Source organism: Canis lupus, chromosome 2 (assembly GCF_003254725.2).
Source record: "Canis lupus dingo isolate Sandy chromosome 2, ASM325472v2, whole genome shotgun sequence".
Classification (NCBI taxonomy): domain Eukaryota; kingdom Metazoa; phylum Chordata; class Mammalia; order Carnivora; family Canidae; genus Canis; species Canis lupus.
In genome coordinates this window covers 74,601,119-74,623,689 of record NC_064244.1, presented here as the reverse complement: position 1 = coordinate 74,623,689, position 22,571 = coordinate 74,601,119, and the positions used below count along the sequence as shown (strand labels likewise).

Here is a 22,571-nt window from a genome sequence, read left to right as displayed (position 1 = left end):
TCTGCATTAGAGATGAATTTTATGGTGAAACTCCTCTACATCAACACTTCATATTCTGAAAAATGACCTGATTAATGACACAGCAATCCAAAAGATGCCCAAATATTACTGGATATTAAGTTTCTGATAACCATAACAGCTAAGCCCATTTCTTCTAACCACATTCTTCTGGAAATAATTGCCAATTTTTATTTCTTCACCTCCCCTATTTTGCTCAGTATATCCTTCCAAACATGCCAAATCTCCCATAACACAACAATATGCAAACAAGAAACCTTTACTTTGTTCATTTATCTTTTCTTTCACTTTCAAATGCTTTGAACACATGGTCATGTCTGTTTTATTTCACTCCTGTAGTTATCCAACACATCTACCATATCCTTAGCACTGTGTAGCTACAAAGAAGTAAAAGACATCTAAGGCATCATCTGTGTGGTATCCTTACAGAACCATCTTTCTAACAAAAACTCACTCTGGAGGGCCCTTGGCATCTACACTCTCTTTCACTAGAACACTGGCTTCTTCCTCTAATGCTCAAGCTGTATGCCCAAATGTCACTAATGAACTTCAAATGACTAAATTCAAGCTTTTTCTTCCTCAGTCTCATCTTGTCTTCTCCATAAGTGTTAACAATGGTGATGCTGCCTCCTAAAGATTTTCTTCTCTTCAATTTTTAGAACCCCTGGTCTAGCCTGGTCTTTTCACCTTTAATTATTTCTCTATCCTTTCTACGGTGATTCTTTTATTTACCTAATAATAGTCTTCATGTTCCTCCTTATCTTCCATGTGTTTCCTTCATTTCCTTCACTTAAAAGGATCATATACATTCCTCAAATCTATATCTATAGTCATCTCTCATACCTACAACATCCAAAGACCTAATTTTATACTTCCAACTGCCTATTAAGCATTTCCTCTTGGTTGTCTTGATTTTACCTGAAATCATCAATAAGTAGCAATGCCAATTTTTGTTTTTTTAATATAGATATGTATAGATATGAATATGTATCTGAATACTAATAATGGGTTTATCAATGCATGAAAAAATGAATTTTATTTTTTTCTGTAATATTTCCTAAATATTCTACCATAGATATAATAGATCTATAACAAATGTTTCTTTTTTCTAAAAATCAAAATAAGTAAAACTCACCCTTGTCAACCAGTTTCTCTGATTTCCTCATTTCTCTTGGGAGAACCTAATTTCTGCTGCTCCGTCTATCCCTCATGATGATCAAGGAAATAATACTTTAAATAAAAATCTCTGATACTTTAAATCCCTCCCGTTCCTATCCATACCCAACTAATCTTCTAAATATCAGCTTGAGGGATCCCTGGGTGGCGCAGCGGTTTAGCGCCTGCCTTTGGCCCAGGGCGCGATCCTGGAGACCCGGGATCGAATCCCACGTCGGGCTCCCAGTTCATGCAGCCTGCTTCTTCCTCTGCCTGTGTCTCTGCCTCTCTCTCTCTCTCTGTGACTATCATAAATAAATAAATAAAAATAAATAAATAAATAAATAAATAAATAAATAAATAAATAAATAAATATCAGCTTGAAGTTGTTCCAATAAATAATACCTAGCTTATACAAGAACTAACTTCCAAACTACTCATAGAACATGTCCAAACTTTTCATGAAACATGGAATTCCCTATAAGTTGAACACACATGCTATGTATTTTTCTAAGTTCTAGTGATAGAGTGAATGTCACAAACAAGGTCTAAGCATTCATGAGGCTTATACATTATATATAGAGATAAAAGTTTTAAAAAATAAATATGATTTCAAGAGGTATTAAAGGCTAAGAAAAATAAAGGAAAGGGAATAATGAAAAGAGGTTGTATTTTAATTAGGAGAATCTCCCTGAACAGGTAAATTTGAACTGAGGCCTAGAGCAGAAAATTAAGTAAAAAATCTGAGGAAAGAACATTCAAAGGTAAAGAACAACTACACAAAGATGGAAGTACACTTGATATATGTGATCAACAGCAAACAGGACAGTGACTGGGAAAAAACTCCACATGGGAGACAGTGTTGGGAAAGAGAAAAGTGGCCAGACAGATTAAGTTACACCATGTTAAGAGTTTGCATTTTATTTCAAATGTGTTGGGAAGATATTGGAGAGTTCTAAACTGACCAGTGACTAGGTATGACATGTTCTCAAAGGTTAGCAGCTAGGTAGAAAATAGATTTTATGGGGAACCAGTCAGATTCACAAGGCAATCCAGGCATGGGATGATGGCAGCATAGAGTAACAGATTGATAACTATGAAAGTAGGAAGGATGTTGAGAAATAGTTGAGTTTTAAGTTATGTTGGGTTCAAATCTACACTTTAGGGGCAGCCTGGGTGGCTCAGCGGTTTAGCGCTGCCTTTGGCCTGGGGCCTGATCCTGGAGACCTGGGATCAAGTCCCACGTCGGGCTCACTGCATGGAGCCTGCTTCTCCCTCTGCCTGTGTCTCTGCCTCTCTCTCTCTCTCTCTCTCTGTCTCTCATGAATGAATAAATAAAATCTTAAAAAAAAAATGCATAAGAGCCAGCTCCTTGCACTCTATATATAAAGTATCATTTGAATGTTACAAGTCTAACTTACAGATTCCCTGTAAGAATACTGTTTTACTTAAGAAAAAACCGACAAATCTGCGGTCAACAATATTATAATCAGTGGGGTCCAAGAAAAAACAGGTTAAAAATACTGGTTTACTGAGAAGCAGAATATGGCTTCATTTCAAGATTTTCAAGATCAGTTTAACACAGGACACTTAAATAACTTAAAAAGGCTAAAAATAAACAGTATTCAAAACTAAGCATCATTCCTTCAAGTTTCTAAGCTCAATTTTTAATTAACTAAAACAAAATAGAAATGTTTTCCTTTTCTTAACTTGTTGATGCCTGAGCCATTTTGGCTCTGTATGAACTGTTCAGAGTAAGCACTCAGGCATATAGAGGTAAGTCTCCCCCTGCCTCTATTACAACAGAATCTAATGAATACCATAACAGCAGTTCTTTCTTTACTCACTAAGCATCAGAGCTTGAAAATAGTTTTGGTTGTCTACTACCAAATACTCTAATAGTAACAGAGAAAGCCCTCTGAGGCTCTGGGAGGAAAGAGGCAGCAGTTTAGTCTTTTGAGTATCTACTAGGGCTCTTCCATTATCCAGCTCCTATTTGCTATTTTGCAAACACAGCAGTTCTTCCCTATACATAATTCAATTCAGGTACTACTAAGTCATATACTTCTACAACTCTGTTAAATACACTGGTTCTCTAAAACTTCCATTAGTTAAAATACCAAAGAATTAAATCTCAATCTATCATTTCCTTCGAATTCCTCTACAAAACATCAGTGATAGGCTGTTTAAAAAAATAATTTCTTGGGCAGCCCGGGTGGCTCAATGGTTTAGTGCCGCCTTCAGCCCGGGGCGTGATCCCAGGAACCCGGGATGGAGTCCCACGTCGGGCTCCCTGCAGTGAGCCTGCTTCCCCCTGTACCTGTGTCTCTACCTCTCTCTCCGTGTCTCTCATGAATAAATAAAGTCTTAAAAATAAAAATTTCGGGATCCCTGGGTGGCGCAGCGGTTTGGCGCCTGCCTTTGGCCCAGGGCGCGATCCTGGAGACCCGGGATCAAATCCCACATCAGGCTCCCGGTGCATGGAGCCTGCTTCTCCCTCTGCCTGTGTCTCTGCCTCTCTCTCTTTCTCTCTGTGTGACTATCATAAATAAATAAAAATTAAAAAAAAAAAATAATAAATAAATAAATAAATAAAATAAAAATTTCTTATTATAATGGAAACAAATAAAAGCAGAGGCTGCTAACCAAAATAGATTTATAGTGCCAGCTGAAGAATACAAAGATACCATAACCAAACTAGATCTGAGGACCCAGACATACAAAAATACCTTCAAAATTAATACCTATCTTTCTTATATATTTCTTTTTTCTTCTTGTATGTTTCTTATCTCAGGACAATACTTAGAAACAATGTCTGTAAAGAAGTGCTCCTTTATAGGGTTAATTTACAGATTTTACTAAGATGAAACCTTGGTTTTCTCATAATTTGTCAGTCTCAAGCACTGACACTAATTTTAACTTCCTCAATCAAGAGCTAAAATTTTTTAATGAGTATAGGGGCACCTGGGTGGCTCAGCCAGCTAAGTGTCTGTCTTTGGCTCAGGTCCTGATCCCAGAGTCCTGGGATCAAGCCCTGCATCAGGGAGCCTGCCTCTCCTTCTCCCCACCACCACTCATGCTCTCTCATACTCTCTCTCAAATAAATACATAAAATCGTTTAAAAAATGACTAGTGAAACATATAAAGAACAAAAACTTAAACCTCACTACATCAAAAATGACACCAACTAAAACCAACTTATTTATTAAATTAGCAACCCGGTATATGAAAAACCTTTTTTTCTGATTTCTTAAAACTTTAATTTTAGGGGCACCTGGGCAACTCAATCAGTTAAGTGTCTGACTCTTGGTTTCAGCTCAGGTCATGATCTCATGGGTCATGGAGTGGGCTTGAAGATTCTCCCCCTCTGCCTCTCCCCGACTTGCACACCTGCCCCCTTCTCAAAAATAAATAAATCTTTAAAAAACCAAAACTTTCAACAAAAAATTTCCAATAAGTATAGGCCAAATCTCCTAGAATTTAACTTTATGGGAAGAATCCAAACCTTTACACTAAGATTTGGTTGTAACAAACTGCTTGATAGGAGTGGTTTAGGCTCATATAGGATTTCACTGCAAAGTTATTTGCTGTATGCCACAATAATCAACATACAGGAAAAAGCATCTTTCTCCTAAAAAGATAATGCAATATAAGAAAATATGCATATTTTACAATTAGGATACCAACTTTGTTTCTAATTGGATACTCAAAATAGTTTGTTCTATTAAATTGTTCAAATGCTTTAAGTGAAATATTAAAAGAGCACTAACAAACTCATTTCTTATCTATATAAAACAAAGATAAATCTCCAGGGGTGGGTCACTCAGTTAAGCATCTGCCTTTGGCTCAAGTCCTACTGGGATAGCACCACACGTGAGGTTCCCTGCTCAGCGGAAAGTCTCCTTCTCCCTTTGCTTCTCTCCCCAGCCTGTGCTCTAATAAATAAAATCTTAATAAAAACTTAAAACTCTTAAAAAGTCTCCACTAATGAGCTCATTAATAAAACCAATCTAAAAGGGACACCTGAGTGGCTCAGTGGTTGGGCGTCTGCTTCCGGCTGAGGGAGTGATCCTAGAGTCCCAGGATCGAGTCCCACATCGGGCTCCCCCAAAGCATGAAGCCTGCTTCTTCCTCTGCCTATGTCTCTGTCTCTCTCTCTGTCTCTCATGAATAAAGAAATAATAAAAAATCTAAAAAAAAAAAAAATCTAATGGACTAAAAAAGTTTATTTTTATAATTATGAAACAGATGCACCCAACTAATTTTATACCAGGCTATGCTGGACATTGGAAAGAACATTAACAGTATCACACAGACTTAATTTTTATTCCTAAGGATTTTATAACTAAAGAAATAAGACTATTCCATTTTTAATTTATTTTATAAGAGGGCTTAAGTAAGCAAACAATTTAAAACCATTTGAAAAAAATACATATGGCATAGTTTGAGTAAGAAAGTTGAACTATGGGATCCCTGGGTGGCGCAGCGGTTTGGCGCCTGCCTTTGGCCCAGGGCGCGATCCTGGAGACCCGGGATCGAATCCCACATCAGGCTCCCGGTGCATGGAGCCTGCTTCTCCCTCTGCCTGTGTCTCTGCCTCTCTCTCTCTCTCTCTGTGACTATCATAAATAAATAAAAAAATAAATAAATAAAAAAAAAAGAAACTTGAACTATATATTGTTTAAAAATAACTAAAATGTAAATGAAATCTGCAAGAGTTCAAGATCTAAGCAGAACATTAAAAACGAAGGATGGGGGGATCCCTGGGTGGCGCAGCGGTTTAGCGCCTGCCTTTGGCCCGGGGCACAATCCTGGAGACCCGGGATCGAGTCCCGGGCTCCCGGTGCATGGAGCCTGCTTCTCCCTCTGCCTGTGTCTCTGCCTCTCTCTCTCTCTCTATCATAAATAAATAAAAATTAAAAAAAATAATAAAATAAAATAAAATAAAAATAAAAACGAAGGATGGCTTGAGGCATCTGGCTGGCTTAGTCAGTAGTGCAACTCCTGATCTCAGGGTTGTGAGTTTGAGCTCCACTTTGGTATAGATTACTTAAAAATAAAAAATAATATAAAAATAAAGAGAGAGAGAGAGAGAGACACCAAAATACTATTTATTGTATACTATGTTTCAATGACATTTGCTCCTTTAACAAACTTAGATGGCTTGCCTTCCAATTCCAACTCTACCAATATACCAATAATTATGGAACATTAAGTAATTTAGAATATTTTTTAAGAGATTTGAAACAATAATATGTAGCTGATTTAAGTATCATGAAAAATAAAAATTCTGAGTCTCCTTTAATACTGATAAATATTGAGAAATAGAATATTAACTATAATAATGCTTAAAAGAATTTCAGGAACCAAAGACCAAGGAATGTAAACTCTGTATAAAAAGAATACACTGGAATTATTTCTGATATAAATCTAAAAAGTGCTGTTAACTGGTAATGTCTTTACTCACAAACTACAAATAATAATAATAATCTCTGCTTTTGGCTACCTGAAAGACACCAGACCAGGAGTGCCTGCATGGTTCACAGATCCCAGGTCCTCCCCCTTTGCCCCACCCCCTGCTTATACTCTCTCTCAATAAATAAAATCTTTAAATAAAAAGAAAAAAAAGAAAGACATGAGATCAGAAAAGACCCTGCTGTAAATTTATATTTTAGCACAGTTTTGACCATTTAAAGGATTAGAATTGGTGAGGCGTTTGGGTGGTACAGTCAGTTAAGAGTCCAACTCTTGGTTTTGGCTCAGGTCATAATCTCAGGGTTGTGACATCAAGCCCTGCGTCAGGCTCTGCACTAGCATGAGTCTCTTGGGACTCTCTCTGCGCCCTCCCTGCCCCTGTGCATGTGCACACTCTCTTTCTCTAAAATAAATAAATCTTTAAAAAGTAGACTTGACAATCAGAGAAGGACAAACATTATATGGTCTCATTCATTTGGAGAATATAAAGGGGAAAGGAGAGAAAACGAGTGGGAAATACCAGAGAGGGAGACAGAACATGAGAGACTCCTAACTCTGGGAAACGAATAAGGGGTAGTGGAAAGGGAGTGGCGGGGGGTGGCGGTGACTGGGTGACAGGCACTGAGGGGGGCACTTGATGGGATGAGCACTGGGTGTTATGCTATATGTTGGCAAATTGAACTCCAAAAAAAAAAAAAAAAGTAGACTTGACTAACAAAGTATGAAGAAACTTTCATAAAGGCATAGATGGAGGAGAAACTGCATCTTTGCTCAGACCAATGTGCTTGAACTTTTATCTGATTCTACATCCTTCCCTTGTGTAACCCAATTTCATCAATAAATCTCTCAGCAAATACTGAGTACCCTTTATGTGATGGGGGGAAGGCCAAGGAGGGAGGACAAGCACTGTTCAAAATTACTGATATAAAACAAAAACAGAATAAAGTAACTGCTTCTCCTTAGTAACCTCAACCCCAGCACCTAAAATAGGGTTGCTGTTTGCATGGTTTTAGCAACCCGTTCCAAGAACTCTACATTCCTTTACCAAGTGTTTGGGTATCTACTAGTCACATGGTTCTTGCTTATGACTACAGTAAAATACAAATGGATATCCAAAGAAAATAATTATAGCTAAATTTTGAAAAGAATCAAGTACTCTTCTCCATCACACAATAGACAGAATAATTTACAAACCAGAAAGATTTTGGCAAGCAGCTGAAGAACACTTACTTCTGTTCCAATTCCAGGTTGCACACCAGAGTATACACTGTCTGGTGGAGGACCCCCATACTTCCTCTGTCCTGTGGTTACATCCAGAGTATAGCCAGTCCTCTCAAGCAATGCCTAAAGATAATGATGCATCTGTTTATACTTGAATATTGTATCACACATCAGTATATTAATCTTTTCCAAAAGATACCCCGACATCTTAGGCTATGTATCTTAGTTACATAAAATAGTGTCAAAATTCATACTGGTACCACTCACACATTTTGCTCCCACTTCATTTCACTGCTCCTTTCCATATATTTAATGGAAACAACTGTAGACATATTAAATCTCTAAGCGCGTAACAGTTTTTTCACATGAATGAGAACAGAAAAGGATTATTAAATGTGACATAAGCTGGCCCCAGGCTACCCATTCATACTTATATACTCATTATTCCTCATTTTGCGTTCTTCTCTATTTCAATGAGAGAGCCTTCCTTCACTTGTTCCCATTACATACCATACTTGTGATTCTTTTCAAATAAAATGTTCTCTACCCTTAAAAAATCAAAAGTCCGGGCAGCCCCGGTGGTGCAGTGGTTTGGCGCTGCCTGCAGCCCAGGGGGTGATCCTGGAGACCCCGGATCAAGTCCCACGTCGGGCTTCCTGCATGGAGCCTGCTTCTCTCTCTGCCTGTCTCTCTCTCTCTCTCTGAATGAATAAATAAATCTTAAAAAAAAAAAAATCCAAAGTCCTACCTCCTTCATGCAGCTTCTCATTCACTATTGCTCACATCTTCCTATGACTTCTTCCTATGACTTTATATTATAGTCAAGTAATTTAACCTTTATTTTGTTTAATCCTTTTGTTTTGTACTCCTTCTGCATCTATAGTTCTATAAGAACCAGACACATTTCTCACACGACACAGACTCAAAATATTTGCCAATTATCAAATGAGTATACTCAGGTTTCAAAAAACAAAACCTTAATGTTTCCGGATTACCAACCTTCTTCACATTATATTAGATATCAAGAGATATCTTGATAGAGATAGGAGAATGGAGATAATGGAGAAAAGTTCTTCCCTAAGAAAAGCTCTTGCCCCTTGAGAGGCCGGCAGAGCAGACACAATGGGGGAAAAAAATGAAATCTACTTAAAAAAGGCAAGAATTTTATACTTCATGTTTTAAAAAATTAGATGGTCCCTAACCAGCTAGATGACTCAACTTATGATTTTTTGACTTCAGAATGGTATGAAAGTGATACACATTCAATAGAAATCACACTTCAAATTTTGATTTTTGATCTTTTCCAGGGCTAGCAATATACAGGACAATACCCTTGTGACACTGGGGTATGGCAGGCAGGCTTAGCTCCCAATCAACCACAAGGGTAAACAACCAATGCACTTACAACCATTCTCTATCCATACCTACCACTGTTTTTCACTGTCAGTACAGAACTTTATAAACTACAAGAGATATCCAACACGTCGTTATAAAATGCACTTTGCGTTAGGTGATTTCACCCAACTATAGGCTAATGTAAGTGTTTGAAGCACGTTTAACATAGTCTAGGCTAGGGATCCCTGGGTGGCACAGCGGTTTGGCGCCTGCCTTTGGCCCAGGGCGCGATCCTGGAGACCCAGGATCGAATCCCACGTCGGGCTCCCGGTGCATGGAGCCTGCTTCTCCCTCAGCCTGTGTCTCTGCCTCTCTCTCTCTCTCTCTCTCTCTCTCTCTCTCTCTGTGTGTGTGACTACCATAAATAAATAAAAATTAAAAAAAAAAAAAAACATAGTCTAGGCTAAAAAAACATAATAATAAGGTAGTCTAGGCTATAATGTTTGGCAGGTTAAGTGTTATTAGGTAGACTTTCAACTTAGGATATTTCATCAACCTCGGGTGGGTTTATCTGGACATAATACCATCCTAAGATGAGGAAGATTTATACACAATGTCAAAGCAACAAGAGATATTAGACATCACCAAGTTTAGTGCCTTCAAAAGTATCTTTGGAGAAACCCTGAGATGCCAGAGTCACCTTAGGGTTCTCTATTTTTCTAACTTTGACACAAAAAGAGCTGCTCTAATTTTAAGCACAGAAATTACTCCTAATATAGAATATACACACATCTATGTATTACATTTCAACACATTACTTGTCTAAAATGTAATATACATGTATCATACATACAATATATACCTTACCAAAAGCAAAGATCCAGCTTTAGGGAAGTAACATAGGCCTATTCAATACATTAAGTTAAAAAAAAAAAAAACTATTATCTCAAACAGAATTTTCACATATTTATTTTAAAAATGGAAGAATGGGGTAGCCCCCCGGTGGCGCAGCGGTTTAGTGCCGCCTGCAGCCCAGGGTGTGATCCTGGAGACCCTGGATCGAGTCCCACGTCAGGTGGGACTGCTTGCAGCCTGCTTCTCCCTCTGCCTGTGTCTCTGCCTCTCTTTCTTTGTCTCTCATGAATAAATAAAATATTTTAAAAAATAAAAAATAAAAAAATAAAAATGTAAGAATGGGTTATGCCATTTTACAGATGAGGGGAAAAGGTACAAAGGAGCTCTATGTAACTATTATATGACAGAAACTACAAGTTCTATTTCCTATCTAAAACAAAACAAAACAGTACAAACAACTTCATTAAATAACTATTTAAATCTGAAAAGTCCATCACTGTGGCAAAACATCAATATCCACCTAAATAAGGAATTAGGTTCACTGGTCTTTCACCAAAAGCCCTACATTTACCTTGCAGAACAGCTTATCTAAATAATAATAATAGAAATTGGTGCTAGATACACAGTTCTTGCACATTCCAGGCATTACTCTAAGCATTTGAAATATCTTAATTGCTTTAATCCTCACAACTCTATGGGAATAGGTACCTATTCCTATGTCCAGTTTATAAATAATGAAACTGACGTAAATAAAAATTCAGAAGAAAAGTAGTTATAAAACACCTCTTTACCAAAAAGAGAAAAAAAAAAAAAGAGAGAGAGAGAAAGTGCTTAGAAACAACCAAACCAAGAGACATGACTAAGTTAATCTAAAAAGCTATTATCAGAATCATCAATAAACATGTATCATTCATTCATAGCCAGAACAAGTAATGAAGCAAGGGTCTGAATTAGGGTTTTCTGCCAAATATACAACTGAATGTTTGCTCCCCAAATTCTTGTGTAATTTTCCTTAAATTATCTCATTTCCATGCACTAGCTTAAAAAAAATGGAACTATAAAAACTGTATCTAAGAAACATGAAAAGAAACACTCAATCTCATCATTAAGCTTATTATCATTACAACTACCCAAGTCAAGTTTTACCTTAATCTTTGCTTCATCAGGTCCTTTTGTGGACTCTTGCACCTTGCTCCCCTGTTTCTCCCTTTGCCTGTAGGTCTTCATAACTCCACATAAAAATGCACTTTTGTTCTAGAACAGGCAAGTAATTCAATGAAAAAGAATCACCAGGAGTCACTGAAGGGTCAAATATATAATTAATTTATAACTTCAAAAGACCAGTATTTTAACAAAATATTTACTCATTTATTCACTCGAGTATTTGCTGGGTAGTTACTATGTGCCAGAAACTGGAGCAGACAGCAGTAAGATAGCCAAGACCTCGGGAGCTTACCTTCCACACTGGCAAAAGTCTTCCACTCGCAGATATTCAAATGCATCTAGCCTATATTTGCCAGGCATTCCAAAAACAATTCCTCCTACCTACATTATTTTCCTCCAAGATAATAAAAAGATCAGATAACCCAAAAATGTTTAAAATCTGAATAATTTAAATCCATAAAAACCTAGTAATAACAATCAGCAAACCGACTTCGATTTTAAGTTTTTAAAGTAACTTACTGCAAAAAGTAAGGTGAGATTTTACTTTACAGTTGTGTTTCTGAGAACTCTGCCGTAAGTGGGTTTTTTCTTTAAACTAATTTTTTTTAAACAGAAGCAGAGGCGATCACAAACAAAAATCCCTTGTCTTCAGGGAAAAAAGTAATGGCAAAGTAATATCAGATCATTAGCTGTTCAAAGGCATTTCTAGTAATAGCCTTACCTGAACATGTGATAAGTCACTTTCCTTGAACTGTTGTAGTACAGACAGAGCTCCTTCTTCATTAAATTCCCTGAGAGCATCAATTGCTCTTTCATCAAGATCGACATAAGCTACCAATCCTAAAAATTAAATTGAAAAGGAGTAATGTTATTGCAACAAAGGGGATAACCTAAACTGTGCTATCAACGCTTAACCAAGAATTGTTATATTCAGCACTATTACTAACAAACTAGGTTTTCATTTAATATGCATACAGGCAGCTATACAACTACTCTACAGAAACGTCAAGAGTACAAATTTGAAAGTAAAAGATAAAATGTCAAACATGAATTTCAAGCCCTATAAACATGAACTTCAATCCCCACATCCCACAAAAATCCTAGTCCCATTTCCCCTCCCCTCCTGAAAAACTGGAAGTTAAATCTGATGTACACAGTGTACTACAGATTAAGGATTAATATAACAAAATCTGATTTGTTAGAATGGTAAGCATACACTATATTCCCCAAGGATCAATCTTCAAATTATATGGACTGTTGTAGTTGTTGCTAACCACACAAGAGGTGGGAGAAAAAGAGAAACCATTTGTACTAAATAATTCTTTCCACTCTCCAAAAGGTATCAAAGGCTTTCCCTCCTTAGCACCAAAGAGAAAACGAAATGCATTTATCTGAGCATCCACTTTGCTGCAATCAGAATGTGGAAAGGCATAATTTTAAACTCTTCTACAAAAGCAAGTGCAGCTTGATTAATCAATTCTGAAAGTCGTATTTTTAGGCATTTTTTTTTTGTTCTTCTGATGTGTCAAGCTGAGATTTAAAAGATGCTGTGGCATTCACAACACTGTCAATAATGACTTTTCTTCAAATGGCATTAAGAACTTTACTATGGACTTACAAGTAAACTATACAGAAAATATTTGCACTGCATTCTATTCATAATAGTATATTAACTGCACACAGAACATCTACTCAGTTTAAAATGTAATTTCTTAAGTCTGTTAAGTTTCTGTTGTATTTCTCTCTAAGGAATATATTTCAGAATTGATCCAATGTAAAATAGAAATATTTGGCAGATTAAAACCCCAATTCCATATGAACTAACATCAAAAGTGACTCCATTTTGATAAAGCCAAAAAGAACTTTATTCCGTACAATAAATATTTTTTTAAACTGTAATGCCATTTGTAAAGTTACTTTAAGAAAATGTTGCCATGATTTGTTTTAACAGCTCAAAATGAGCATCCCTAAATATTTGGAGTTTTCTTACTTCAAAATTCCATACCACCACCCAAAGCCACAACTCAGGACACCCATCAATCCATTCTGTCAATCCAACCCTACACCCAAACCATCAGCCTCTTATCAATAACAAAACACTCTACAAGAGAGCATCTCTGAGCAAATCACTGCCAATACTCTATGGCAGAATGTCACAGAAAGTTCCTGAGGACTGATTTTTCAAATGGAACCATCACCCAGGAGTCATTTTTAGAAAGTCATTTTAACGTCTAAAATTATCCTAAGCTTCTCAGATTTGAAAAAATTTAAGGACAAAAAAAAAAAGATATTTGTTACTACAGTACTTAAGACACATTTGTGAGACAATTCAATACTCTCTCCCAGAATCTGGATAGGCACACAAAACACAGAGGAAGAAAGTTTCCATCTATGGCCCCAAAGGGGGAGGACACATTTATTTATGAACAACACTCCCTAAGGGTAAATATTTCTCTCCCTCTTTAAAACTTCAAACCACTTACAACCAACCATATTAAGATATTCAAATTTGCTTAAGCACTTATCCATGGGACTTCGAGATTTTTTTTTAAAAAAGCAGCTGTTACAAACCGAACACTTCCAGATTACTGAGAGATGTGGATTTCTGTCTATTAGGAACTAGACAGGCCACAAGCTCTCAAGGAGTCTGACATTTATTATCGTTTCAGACAATACGGTCTAACCAGTCCTCTTATTATGCCACCTAATCAGACCTAAGCGGATTTAACAATCACTTTAAGAAGCTAAAAGTAGAAAAGTAAAAGCAAAATGATGACTGATTTAGAATTAAGAAAACAACGTAAAATTTGGTATGTGGAAACATACATTTTAATTGGTGGTAAATCTAAGACAAATTGATGTACTGTTCTGAAAACAACTAAGACTGCATATTCAACACTAAGAAGGCTTCAAAATAATGAAATAAGAATATCAAAGTCAAACCCAATATGCCCTCCATGAAGGGAAAGTAACAAACATTCAGCTCTACATAGATCAGAAACAGTATTATTTAACCTTAAAAAAAATCTATAAAATTCAAAGTGGTTTGCCCTCACTTTCATAACCAGTCAGAAACAAGAAATGCATATTATACCTGTCTGAAATATTTCATCAAGTCTTTCTGCCACCTTCTGTGGGAGGCCTGCCTCTATCAGTGTCTTGTAGTGTTCTGTGTGAGTTACACTGGAAGTATCCATTGGTTCTTCCTCTTCTTTTAACTGTACCGCATTACCATTCACCTGATTAGCCATTTTATTATGCTGCTGGAAAAAATTCAGGAGCTATATTACATTAAGCCAGAAATAACTAGTTTGTAGGACAATGCATGATTTATCTAAACTAATTTGTATACATGCTGCTAATAAACTCTATCAAAATAATATTATATGCCTTTTGTGATGTATCTGACCTAAATTTGCATCCTGTAAAACCATAGAAAATGTACATGGAAGCATTAGATCTTTAAGGAACTTCATGTACACAGGGTTAAAAAAAAAAAAAAAAGCTTGAATTCACTGAAGGTAGAATTGCTGATTAACAAAAGCAGCTGTTGTGTCCTGACAAGCATATCAACAAATCACCACAAAATCCTAAAAAGCCCATCAGCTCTCAATTCTTATACAGTTTTTAAAAGTTTGATTTAGAAACAGAATGAACGCCCACAGACCACTCAGTCAAAGTTTAAGGACTTTCAAATTTTCCTAGTTCTGCTTCAAATCTAGGGTAGGTGTGAGATAAATGCTCTGCTGTCTCTAGTTCAACATGCTGGTGGTTTGGGTTTTCTCCGCCTCACTTAAAAACAAACAAACAAAAAAAACACACAACTTGACATTAATTTTTGCTCTAAAATTAATTCACTATTCCCATTCACAGATTTAAAAGAAAAAATGACCAAGTTTAAAAGCTAAATGATTGTTTTAAGTCCACGTAAAATAAAAAGTGAGCTATAATCGAGGTTGCTTCTTTAAAAAAAAAGTACATATTGAATTTTTCATATCAGTAAAATAAAGCTGCAAAAACATATTGAAGAATGGACAGCTAACTTTTTCCAAATAGTTTCAACAAACATTACCTAGTTAAGGTAAACTTAGGTCAGATGTCTCAGATCAACCTACCCAAATTATTTTGTATGTTCAACCTGTATACAATGCTGAAATGGACCAACTCCCTGAAGAGAGAGATTAGATTAAAAAAAAAAAAAAAAAAAAAAAAAAACAACCCATACAAGGCCAGTCTCCATACTGCCTCAAAAGACAGAGAATTAAAGTACACTTGTCTGTGGTGAATGTGATGAAGATAATAAGCAGAATAAAGACACTGCAACAAATACTGAAATAGAGGACATGAAGGTGGATCTCAAGAAGAAGCCGACTTTTTTTGATGAGTCTCAAGGTACCTACTGAGCTATAAGGAAAATACAAGCTTCCTAAAAACACTAAAACTCGCAAGATAACCACACTTCCAGATTGCTTATAACCACTGTGCAAATGCACCAGGTGCAGTTTTCTGACCTAAAACAACTTTTCATTTCAAAGTCCACTGATACTTAGTTGAAGTTAATGAAGAAGGGAGGAAGATTGAGGGGAAGGAGGTAATAGAAGGGAGAGAGGAATCTGCAGAAAGGGTTATTCTGAAAATAAGATAAACATCATGACTTCTTATGATTACAAAACATTAAGATTGATAGCCCACTACTGTCTATACAGACGCAGACTCTGGTTAAACTTTGGGTGGAGAAATGTTTCTCAAGGCAAGCCTCAAATTCTGATGAACTGGCAAAAACGAAAACATTCGAAACTGGCACACTTTTCATCAAGAAACTACTTACAGTGTAAGATGAATACGTTTACTGATTAACACAACCTACTTCTATAGAGATGTACCCTAAAGTCCAAAATCTCTTTGTGAACATATAGTTCTGCTTTCCCACGCTCCCCCACCCCCAAATACAACCGTAAGATCATCAGAAGTCAAAAGTTCTCAGTATCACAAGACCCTTACAGTATGGCACCTGGGAATACTATTAGTCACAGAAAGAAAGCAAATTTTTAACAGGAAAGTTCAATGAACACCTGCTAAGGTGGTATGTTTTGTTTTGTTTTTTAAAGTATGTGTAAAGCAAAAAGACAAGTTGTGTATTAAGCACAAGACAGAAATATTTGACTGCCATTTCATTGCAAAGGCTCTCCTACAAGTTGATTCTGAAATTGGGTTGAAATTGTCAAAAAGTTTATAAACTTTTAACAACAGCCAGAAAAAAAAAAAAAAAAAAAAAAAAGGTAAAATAATTAGATTCCAGAAAATAAAACCTTTCAGATTTCAGATCAAGGAAAACCTCTCTCTTCAAGCCAAATACAATGTGCTCATTTAAAAAAAAAAAAAATTTTTTTTTTTTTGAGAACGTTTAACTTTTGTGTCAATTGAACACAATGCCACAACAGCCAAACCATATTTCTGGATGCAGCAAATATCCTGTGACTGGAGTCCTTTGATCTAAGCATTTTTGCAAAAAAAAAAAAAAAAAAAAAAAAAAAAGACGTTTTAAATGAGATTTTTAAAGGGCTGCTGGGAGATTTTTTTTTTGGGGGGGGGGAGTCGGCACTGGCCCCTCCCTGACTTCTTCTGAACACCTCTGTGCGAAATTCTTCGTATGAAGAGACGGGCTTTAAAAGAACCAACGAGATGGAGGGTAACGGTCATCTCTTGGGTCAGGAGCGTCAAGCCCTTATCCTACGACTGACTCCTGAGGCATAAACTCAGCCTGTCTCGAGGACAGCAGACATCTCACAGCTCAGTGTGAAAGGACTGAACCTTTCCAAGAACCCCTCGGCCTTAAGTTTCACGTTTTTGGCAACACGGTCAGAAGAAAAAGAATCGCCTCTCCAATGGAGTGCGCCTCTGACATTCTCGGAATCGGTGCATCTCAGGCGCCGCCTGAAGCCTAAGTTTCACGGCCTCTAATAGTCATTTTTTCCTTCAAATCTCGGCTCGCAGCATGCAGAGTGGGGGAGGGGAGGGAGGCTTCCCACACGAATCGGCCCTCGGGCTCCGGCTCGCACAAAAGTTTTCTGGCGGCTCAGGTAACCCCGGGGCGTGCATCCCGCCCTCTGCCCACCCCACCCCTCGGGCCCGTCCCGGTCGGCAGCACGTCCCCCTCGCGGCTAGGCCTGCGGGCACCACGGCGAAGCGGCTCCGGACGCGGAGCGGAGCAGCCCCGGGGCCGCGCGGGCTTCCGAGGCCGCCGGACGGGGCCGGCCGCGTGGAGCGGCGGGCGGAGGCGGGAAAAACGCGGCGGGCCCCGGCAGGCCGCGCGGAGGGCGCCCGGCGGGCCGGGCCGCGGGGGCCGGGGGCCGGCGGGGCGGGGGCAGGATGAGCAAGGGCGAGGAGGCGCCTCGGCGGGGCTGGGCCCTCCGCTGCGCGGCCGGACCAGGCCGAAGCCGCCCCCAGCCCATCCCCACCCCCACCCTGGGGCCTCGGAGCGAAAACGAAACTGGGGCCGAGGCGCCGAGCCCGGGCTGGGCCCCCGTCGGGTCGGATCGGGGCTCCCGGCCCCTCCCCCCACGGGCCGGCGCGAGACTCACCAGGGCAGAGCTGGGGCCGCCGGCCGGGCCCGTGAGAATCAGCGCGAGGCGCTTTGAAAACGACTAGAAATGGCGCGCGCGCCACCCCCTCCCCCCCTCATGGACAGAGACGCGATCCCGGCAGCACGCGGGGTTTCCCGGAACTGCTTCCAGGGACTCCGCGCGGCCGGGCAATCACGTCGCGCGGCGGCCTGAGGGGCGGCTCGGCCGCCCAATCGCAACGAGAACAAGGGGCTCACGCCGGACGACGGGGGAGCCAATCGCCGAAGCCGTCGGCTGAGCCAATGAGGGAGCTCAGCGCCGCCGGCTGGGGCGCCTCCGGGGCGGGGGCAGGAACACAAAGGGGTCTGTGGTGGAGCCCCGGGGAGAGGCGAGGCGGGGCGGCTGGGGCGCCGGGCCCTGAGGGGCCGGGGCTCCTCGCTTCTCGTCAGCCGCCGGGACGAGCCCGAGACGCTAGGCCCCACGCCGCGTGGCCGCCTCGGAGCCCCGCCCCCGCCGCCCGCCGCGGCCTCGCTGCGCCGCGGCCCTCCCGCCCCTCCGGCCCCTCCGCCGGCGCCGCGGCGTCCCTAATCCCCCCTAGCGCCGCCGCCGCCGCCGCCGCCGCCGCCGGCGATCCCCCCCGGCCACGCCCACCGCCACGCGGTCGGGCCTCCTCCTGGCGCGTCTGGTGGCTCCGCTTGGAACGCGACTTGAGGGTGGTGCGGCTGGCCGTCCGGCCGGAGAGTCTCCCGTGGAAGAGCCTCCCTGGGAGCGACCGGGCGCCTGTCCGTCCCCCCCGCCACCCCCGACTCCCTCCACACAGCGTGGGGGCCGCTCAGAACGGGAGGGAAAATCGCTAATGTGGGCACGACCCAGGAGCGCGGTGAACCCGCGGACGCCGGAGTGGGGAGCGTTTCCCCCACACGCTTTGCAGCTAATTTTTATGAAGAAGTGAGGCGGATTATGTGCGTCTGTGGAGCCGAAAGAGCGGCGCGGGGAGACGGGCCAAGTCCCAGAGGAGGCGGATTCCTGTTACTCCTAAGGCCCGTTTTCACCCTCCAGCCTTGCGGTTGGCTTGCTGCCGCCTCAGTCCGAACCTCCCTCCTCACGCAGCCTCCGCAGCTCGCTTCTGTGGAGCCAGTGCCTCCCTGGCCCTCGTAGGGGCTGGACAAGCTCGAGCAGCGGCCTGCGGGCTCTCCAGATTCACTGAAGTTTCCCAGAACCTATTAGCCCAAAATGACTTATTAAAAACCCACTATGGGGGGCCCTGAGTGGCACAGTTGGTCACCATCCAAAGACTCTTGGCTTTGGCTCAAGTGGTGATCTCCGCGTGGTGGGCTTGACACTCTCTCTCTCTCTCTCTCTCTCTCTCTCTCTCAAATCATACCTTTTCAAAAACAACCGACGTGCCCAGTACCGAGCAAATAACGTCTCGGTGGATTCAAGTTTTGTGTAACCGGTTGTGAAAGTTACACGACTGCTGGGATCTTTTGGAGAAGTAATATAAAAGGATTCATACAAATCGAGGGACGGAGCACTGGAAGGGCATGGTAGACATGAGAGATCTCAAGGCTTAAACCTTGTTAGACTCTAGCTCAAGGGTTCTTAACTTTTTGTTTTTGTTGTTGTTATTTTTGTTTTTCTTTTTCTTCTTCTTTTTTTTTTTTTTTTTAGTGCTATTTGCACCAGTGCGTACAGTCTGGTACGGGGTATGGATCTCTTCTAGATTTTTGTTTGTTTGTTTTTAAGATTTTCTTTATTTGAGAGAGCACATGAGCAGGGGGAGGGGCAGAGGCAGAGGGAGAAGCAGGAAGCCTGCCGTGGGACTCTATCCCAGGACCTCAGGAAGCCAGACGCTAAACCGATTGAGCCACCCAGGTGCCCCCTTCTAGATTTTGAAATAAAATATATAGCATTGCAAAAGAAACCTTATATTGAAATACAATAGGAAATATATTTTAAGAACAGATTTCTGATACAAATTTTTTTAAAGATTTATTTATTTATTCATGAGAGACACACTGAGAGAGAGGCAGAGACATAGAGGGAGAAGCGGGCTCCTCACAGGGAGCCTGATGTGGGACTCGATCCTGGATCCCAGGATCCTGACCTGAGCTGAAGGCAGGTGCCCAACCGCTGAGCCACGCAGGCGTCCCACAATTTTTTTTCTTTATTAAGACGTTAACTGTCAAGATCTTGCCGCAGAACAAGTAACTACTGAAATTTTAAAGCGGTGATGAGATGATATTCAAGATGTCCGTGATAACTATAATGTGATATGAAAATGCCTGTGAGCTCTACTGGTGACAGAGTGAAAGGTACTGCTAATTCTACTGTGATTCGTTGCTTGCATTCACAATGCGGGGAAATGCTAAGTTTCAGTTGGAAGTTAGTGAAAATGAAGATGCTATTTTGAGAGGCGCCTCAGTGACTCAGTCAGGTAAGTGTCTGACCTCAGCTTAGATCCTAATCTCCTGGTCCCGGGATCTAGCTCAGAAGGGAGTCTGCTTCTCCCTCTCCCTCTGCCCCCATCCTCCCACCCTGCTCATGCGTGCACATGAGCTTTCTCTTTCTCTCAAAGTCTTTTGAAAAAAATATTCGTATACTCCACCTTTTCAGACCAACTATCTTGATTTTTTTTTATTTTGGAAAATATAGTCATTGGAGCTTTACATTTAAAAAAATGTGAGAGAGAGAGAGAGGTAATTTGATATTCCACAAATATCTATCTGTGCTCTCTGCAGACAAATCACCGTGTTAAAAGTAGGGAATTATAAAACGAATGAAACACAATCTCTGTGCTCCAAGAACTTACATTCAAGCTGACAAAGTGGGCCAGATACAGAAACATAATTTTAAAATGAACTGTTAGGGAGCACTCCAGCTACGTCCCTAATCTTTTGAGATTAGGTAACAGTGCAGCCAGGACATTTTACAACCCTTACCTGTCACAGACCAAACCTATAGTCTGAGCTGATAATTAGTAACATGCTTTTTCTTATTAAAACAATTACAGGGTACCAGGATATTCAAATTGAACCTTTGACTTTTATGACTTAAAACCTGAAGTTAACAGAATGTTTAAAATTATTAACCCTTCTTACTGGATCCTTAGATCAATCTAAATCATGTTTTTCTCTTTTATAACACTGAGTCTATCCTTCAGATTTTGAACACAATTGCATCAGTTAAGCCTCTTCAAAATGCCTTCACTTGCCACTAACAAGGACAAGCTATCCAAGGCACAGGTAGGGGAACGGAACAAAGAAGCATAGGAATAGAGAGAAAAATGGAAAACAAATACCATGTGTAGCATATTTTAGGAAGGACATCACTAACCAGTCCTTGCCAACATTAGGTGCCAAGGAGTCCTCTCCTCAGGTTTTTGGGTTTTTTTTTTTTAAGATTTTATTTATTTTTTCATGAGAGAAAGAGAGAGGCAGAGACACAAGCAGAGGGAGAAGCAGGTCCCTATAGAGAGCCCGATGCAGGGCTTGACCCCTGAACTCCAAGGTCACGACCTGAGCCAAAGGCAGATGCTCAACCACTGAGCTACCCTGAAGGGTGCCCCTTCACTCCTCAGCTTTACTTGAAAACTTCAAACTTCATTTTCTTTATCAAACTTATATTTAAGGTGATTTCCAAAACTGGTGCTTCAATCAAATTGACCAGAGCTGAAGTCTGTATTATACTTCCTAGGATTATGCTTCTTTTATTTTTTTTAAAAGATTTTATTTATTCACGAGAGACAGAGAGATGCAGAGACATAGGCAGAGAGAGGAGCAGGCTCCATGCTGGGAGCCCGAAGTGGGACTTGATCCTGGGACTTGATCCTGGCTCTCCAGGATCACGCCCTGGGCCAAAGGCGGCGCTAAACTGCTGAACCACCAGGGCTGCCCAATTATGCTTCTTTTAGAAAAGTAATGTGCCAGGGGTGCCTGGGTGGTACAGTTGGTTAAGCATCTGACTCGTGATTTCAGCTCAGGTCATGATCTCAGGGTCGTGAGATTGAGCCCTGTTCTAAAATAAATAAATCAAGCTTTAAAAAAAGAGAGAGATGGGGCATCTGGGTGGCAAAGTGGTTGAGCATCTGCCTTTGGCTCAGGTTGTGATCCCAAGCTCTTGGGATCAAGTCCTCATCAGGCTCCCTATGGGGAGCCTTCTTCCTCTGCCTACATCTCTGCCTCTGTCTGTCTGTCTCTCATAAATAAATAAAATCCTAAAGAGAGAGAGGGATGAGGGAGAGAAATGTGCCATATGGCTGACTTGCAATAGCTTGCAGTCAATTTACCCCAAGACCTGCTTGCATGCCTCCTTTATCATTTTTGTAGCATTTTTTTTTCTTTTGAAGATTATCCTTGCACTGGCCCGTTGAATTCTTTTCTAATTCTCAAATTCATTGGAGCCACTATAAAATGGAAAGCTTATCTCCACTTCAGCAGCAAGACATTTGTTTTGTTTTTTAAGGTTTTATTTATTTATTCATGAGAGACAGAGAGAGAGGTGCAGAGACACAGGCAGAGGGACAAGCAGGCCCCATGCAGAGAGCCCGATGTGGGACTGGATCCCCAGTCTCCAGGATCACGCCCTGGGCTGAAGGCGGTGCTAAACCACTGAGCCACCGGGGTTGCCCCAGCAAGACATTTTATTTATTTATTTATTTTTCCAGCAAGACATTTTAAACAATAATCACTCCTACTGTGAGTTGAGCTCCTACCGTGTTTTGGGTATTTTAAATACACTACTGCTGATCTTTTTTTTTTTTTTTTTTTTTTTTTTTAGCTTTTT

At 40.5% G+C, this 22,571-nt stretch overlaps 1 protein-coding gene across 8 annotated transcripts in view; it reads right to left on the bottom strand.

The window, feature by feature from the left end:
* The window catches only part of HNRNPR (heterogeneous nuclear ribonucleoprotein R), a 57,294-nt gene extending 39,330 nt beyond the window's left edge, over positions 1-17,964 (bottom strand). For 4 of the 8 annotated variants that reach the window (XR_007408322.1, XR_007408323.1, XM_025446919.3 and 1 more), the window contains exons 1-5: positions 17,805-17,962; positions 14,318-14,486; positions 11,945-12,063; positions 11,206-11,313; positions 7,879-7,992 (exon numbers count right to left, since the gene is read on the bottom strand). Coding sequence is in view for 6 of the 8 variants with exons in the window: in XM_025446919.3 (XP_025302704.1) it covers positions 7,879-7,992; positions 11,206-11,313; positions 11,945-12,063; positions 14,318-14,474 (498 nt within the window). In the remaining 2 variants the exon portion in view is untranslated. Of the gene's footprint in view, positions 1-7,878; positions 7,993-11,205; positions 11,314-11,944; positions 12,064-14,317; positions 14,487-17,804 lie in introns of all 8 variants that reach the window. The other 4 variants (XM_035713100.2, XM_049105880.1, XM_035713101.2 and 1 more) reach the window with 2 other exon arrangements.
* Positions 17,965-22,571: the final 4,607 nt, after the last annotated feature.